At 49.9% G+C, this 5,000-nt stretch overlaps 2 protein-coding genes across 2 annotated transcripts in view; one reads left to right on the top strand and one right to left on the bottom strand.

Annotated features, from left to right (window-relative positions):
• Positions 1 to 430, top strand: part of LOC119909068 (creatine kinase B-type-like) — an 8,384-nt gene extending 7,954 nt beyond the window's left edge. The window contains exon 8 of the mRNA XM_038727120.1: positions 32 to 430. Coding sequence (XP_038583048.1) covers positions 32 to 210 — 179 coding nt within the window. The 3' untranslated portion in view covers positions 211 to 430. The remainder of the gene's footprint in view (positions 1 to 31) is intronic.
• Positions 431 to 1,575: 1,145 nt separating this feature from the next.
• LOC119909059 (MAP/microtubule affinity-regulating kinase 3-like) overlaps positions 1,576 to 5,000 on the bottom strand; it is a 22,703-nt gene continuing 19,278 nt past the window's right edge. The window contains exons 14-18 of the mRNA XM_038727106.1: positions 4,717 to 4,886; positions 3,075 to 3,166; positions 2,721 to 2,993; positions 2,304 to 2,348; positions 1,576 to 2,215 (exon numbers count right to left, since the gene is read on the bottom strand). Coding sequence (XP_038583034.1) covers positions 1,849 to 2,215; positions 2,304 to 2,348; positions 2,721 to 2,993; positions 3,075 to 3,166; positions 4,717 to 4,886 — 947 coding nt within the window. The 3' untranslated portion in view covers positions 1,576 to 1,848. The remainder of the gene's footprint in view (positions 2,216 to 2,303; positions 2,349 to 2,720; positions 2,994 to 3,074; positions 3,167 to 4,716; positions 4,887 to 5,000) is intronic.

The following is a 5,000-nucleotide window of genomic DNA, read 5'->3' as shown; positions in this document are numbered from 1 at the left end:
AACGTGACATCACTTCCTGTGTGTGTCTCAGGTGGTGTGGACACGGCGGCGGTGGGCGGAGTCTTTGACATCTCCAACGCGGACCGCCTGGGCTTCTCGGAGGTGGAGCTGGTGCAGATGGTGGTGGACGGGGTCAACCTGCTGGTGGACATGGAGAAGCGTCTGGAGAGCGGCGAGGACATCGACGACCTGATGCCCGAGCAGAAGTGAACCATGTCACTGTAACCTCTGACCCCTCACCTGCCCTGCCCTCACTAACACCCCCCCCCCCCCCCACTGTAGTCAATCAGAAACCGTCCTGAAGACGCTTAGAGCCGCTCAGTTAGACCTCAGTCTTCCGACATGTGAAGGACTTCTTGTTTCCTGTCTCCACCTGTTGGACCATCTAACACTTGTAACACCTAATAAAGTCTGTGACTGAACACCTGCAGCTCACCTGTCCTCCTTCTGCACCTGCACCTGCACACACAGACAGCCATAAGAAGATACAATTGCACCTGTGTGACGTCACCGTCGCCTGTGTCAGACGCTCATAGATCTGAGTTTGTAACAGCGTAAAGTAGTGAGCGTGCAGCTTGTACAACAGTGTAAAGTAGTGAGCGTGCAGCTTCTATAACAGTGTAAAGTAGTGAATGTGCAGCTTATATAACAGTGATAACAGTGTAAAGTAGTGAGTGTAGTGAGTGTACAGCTTGTATAACAGTGTAAAGTAGTGAATGTGCAGCTTATATAACAGTGATAACAGTGTAAAGTAGTGAGTGTACAGCTTGTATAACAGTGTAAAGTAGTGAGCGTACAGCTTGTATAACAGTGTAAAGTAGTGAGCGTGCAGCTTCTATAACAGTGTAGTGAGCGTGCAGCTTCTATAACAGTGTAAAGTAGTGAGCGTGCAGCTTGTATAACAGTGTAAAGTAGTGAGTGTAGTGAGTGTACAGCTTGTATAACAGTGTAAAGTAGTGAATGTACAGCTTGTATAACTGTAAAGTAGTGAATGTGCAGCTTGTATAACAGTGTAAAGTAGTGAATGTGCAGCTTGTATAACAGTGTAAAGTAGTGAATGTGCAGCTTGTATAACAGTGTAAAGTAGTGAGCGTACAGCTTGTATAACAGTGTAAAGTAGTGAGCGTACAGCTTGTATAACAGTGTAAAGTAGTGAGCGTACAGCTTGTATAACAGTGATAACGCCCCACAGAGGCTCAGTAGGGTTCAGGTCTGGAGACCAGTCCTGTGTCCATGGCTGTGTGACGTGTTATTTTGAGGGGACAGCAGATTTACACTGTTATACAAGCTGCACACTCACTACTTTACACTAGAGCAAAGGGTCATTTCTTCAGTGTTGTCACATGAAAAGATCAAACATGTGGGGGGCAGACTCACTCTGTGAGATACTGTAATTAATTAAATTGAATTAACGGCTCAGCATTCACGGCCCTCGCTCTGCTCTAATCATTTTACTGATTGTGATGGAGATATATATTGTGAGTGATTGGGGGGGATGATCTCCTGCATGTCGTCACTGTTACCATGACAGGCGTTATCGTAGTTTAGAGCCAATGAAAGGACAGGAAGCGGTGCTGCGTTCAAGGTGTTTAATGACACACAGGTGAACCTTCAGTAACAAACAACGACCAGCTGACGGCCAGCTGACCTGCTCACAGGTACAAAATCAAACTCTAAAGCAGGTGAGTCCGTCAGAAAAACTATTTACATTCAGAACGACTCACCGACCTGTCCGGGTCCCTCCCACCTGATCTGACCTCTACCAGTGGGGCGGGGCCAAAACACTTTCAAAATAAAGCACTTCCTGTACAGGAGGGTTAGGGTCAGGAGTCAGAGTCCCATGATGCTTCACAGCTTCAGTTCATCTGCGATCTTGGAGGCGATGTTCTTGAAGGCGATTGAGGTTCCTGAGATCCGTTTGAAGCGGACGCCGTTGAGCGAGAGGCGGGGTAGTTTGCAAACCTCCATCTCCCATTGGACGAGGCTGCCGGCGAGGCCGTCGCCATGGACACAGAGCAGCAGGAAGCGCTCACGCTGCTTGTGGTCGCAGTTGTTGGCGTCCAGGACTTTCCTGATCTCCCTCATCATGTCCTGAGGCTCCATGGAGGACGTGGTCTTCATGCTCCAGGTGAACCTCAGGGAGCGAGGCTTCGAGTCCTTCAGCTGAGGAGCAGCAAGAGAACCCGGGTCCTCCTTCTGATCACATGACACGTTACTACGGGGGAGGGAGGGGGGGGTACAGAGAATTATAACAACAATCACATCAACAGCATCACCATCCTGCTGTCACCTGTCGGACTTACCTGGACTCTTCAGGTCTGCTGTTCCTCTCAACCTCAGACACAGCTCTGCAAGCAAGGACACAAGGAGGGACACAAGACACAAGGAAGGAATCAAGGAGGGACACAAGGAGGTGCATGTGAAGTTAATGAGCAGATAGGTCCTCAGGGCCTCATTTATAAAGCTGAAGGTTGTGTACAGACAAACACTTCCTGTGTGTCAGATGCCTGTAAACAGTGAAACTCATTAATATTAATCCGACACACAATGAGGGGTTTTAGGCTGAAGGCAGAAACATCATGATGTTTGTGCTCCAGAGGAAAGAGGGCCCGGAGATCGGCCCTTTGAATAACCGACCGGCAGGAAGGATAGTCCGCAGACTTAATAAATAAAATACAAGTTCAGAAAACAACCTCCCATGATGCCTTGCGTTAGCCTACCTGCGTGAGAGTTTGGAGGTGAGTTTCGAGAACAGGTTGGTGGATCCTCTGGCTCGTGATTTGGCGAGAGGTGAGGCGTCATGTGACAGGCTGGGCGAGGCGGGGGGGCCGTTGCAGGTGGCGGTGCGTCTGTCTCTGAGCTGGCCTCCGTGGAAGGTGCTGCGACTCGTCGTCCCCCGAGGGAAACGCAGCCGGTCAGCTGGAGTCGCTCCGCTGCTAACGCTGTGGGTGGAGGCTCCGCCCCCTGTCCTCTGAGGGGTGGTGGAGGCCGAACTGTGGTGGGGGGGGAGGGATAGGACGGGTTAGACGTTACATTAGATCAGTGGCTCACCTGGGGGACAGGTGGACTCGTACCTGTCCTCTTTGCCGTTCTGGACCTGCCGCTCTGTCGAGTTCCTCTCGCTGCAAACATATGTGTTCCTCCTGGACATGCTGGACCCTCCGCCCTGAGACACAGAGACACCTGAGACACACATCACCTGAGACACAAAGATACCTGAGACACCTGAGACACCGAGACATCTGAGACACACATCACCTGAGACACAGAGACACCTGAGACACTAAGATACCTGAGACACCTGAGACACCGAGACATCTGAGACACAATGACACCTGAGACACAAAGATACCTGAGACACCTGAGACACAAAGATACCTGAGACACCTGAGACACAGAGACACCTGAGACACAGAGACACAGAGACACCCGAGACACAGAGACACCTGAGACACAGAGACACCTGAGACACGCATCACCTGAGACACCTGAGACACCTGAGACACGCATCACCTGAGACACAGAGACACCTGAGACACGCATCACCTGAGACACAGAGACACCTGAGACACAGAGACACCTGAGACACAGAGACACCCGAGACACAGAGACACCTGAGACACGCATCACCTGAGACACAGAGACACCTGAGACACAGAGACACCCGAGACACAGAGACACCTGAGACACAGAGACACCTGAGACACAGAGACACCCGAGACACAGAGACACCTGAGACACGCATCACCTGAGGACCACCTGAGGACTGTGGGTGCTTGTAAACGCAGCCTTAAACCTTTCTGGGGAGCTTCAGGTTGAACGGTGGCCCCGGGGCCCTCTTACTGTTTGTATTTCCGGCTCTTACCCGTTTCATCATGTGGGATTTGTGTATCGTTATTAGGGATGGAAATTGATAAGATTTTAACGATTACGATTCCATTATCGATATTGCTTATCGATCCGATTCCTTATCGATTCTCTTATCGATTCTCATTGGATGAGGAAATAAGTACAAGTTTGTTTGTTTGTATTAACTCGCTTTAATTTCTGATCAGAAGACACAGCACAGAGTTTACACAAATTATGTGTAACAACCTTAGAACAAGCCTAAAAGTAGGTGAGTTACTTCTCAAAGTAAAGTCCAGGGACCCTTAGCCTAGGGCAGTGTTTCTCAACCAGTATGCCATGGCACGCTAGTGTGTGTCTTGTAAGATTATCAAGAGTGCCTTAGGATTAGGAAATTGTTAATTTCCACATTAATTGGTCCAGACAAAAAATTAATGTTTGGCTTTTTAAGCCCAACTGCCATTTTGTGCCATAAAAACTAAAACACAGACTGAAAACAGTCAAGGAAGAGCTTGTGCCTTTTGGAATATTAACTGTGCTCATTTGGACTCAACTTGAAACAAAATAGTAGTAGTGGTCTTGACTGAAACTAGTCCAACCATCTGCTGTGATGGCTGCATGTGTGACATGTTTCAGGTCTGTGATCAGATTGCTCTTTTCAACCCCATACCAAGCAGGGATCAGATGATTTGTTAAACTGTCTCTGTTTGGGGCTTTGCATTTTGGGAAGCGGAACCGATAAGTAGAATCGTTAAGCAGGCGCGCTAACGGTTCCAAGGAATTGATTCACTGGGCACCGGTTCCGAAGAAGAACCGGTTCTCGATTCCCATCCCTAATCGTTATTATGATGAGGTCACCTGAGGACTCACAGTGGGCGTGGCCGACGTCTTCCTCCGCTCAGGGATGTCGGCCATGTTGGGGTTGTTGGCGTTCCCCAGCAGAGGACTGCCTCCCTCCACCTCCTGCTGCACCTCCCCCTCTGCTGCCGCTGCCGTCTGACTCCTCCTGGAGAGAGGAGCAGCTGAGGAGGCAGGACACACTGGAGGGGAGGAGAGAGAGGGGGAGAAGAGGACGAGAGAGAGGAGGGGGAGGAGAGGATGAAAGAGAGGAGGGGGAGGAGAGAGGGGGAGAACAGAAGGAAAGAGAGGAGGGG

This window comes from Micropterus salmoides, unplaced genomic scaffold, assembly GCF_014851395.1.
Source record: "Micropterus salmoides isolate LMB-PRFRI ecotype aquatic unplaced genomic scaffold, ASM1485139v1 Ms_hic_scaffold_18, whole genome shotgun sequence".
Taxonomy (NCBI): Eukaryota; Metazoa; Chordata; class Actinopteri; order Centrarchiformes; family Centrarchidae; genus Micropterus; species Micropterus salmoides.
This window is presented reverse-complemented; position numbering and strand designations above follow the sequence as displayed.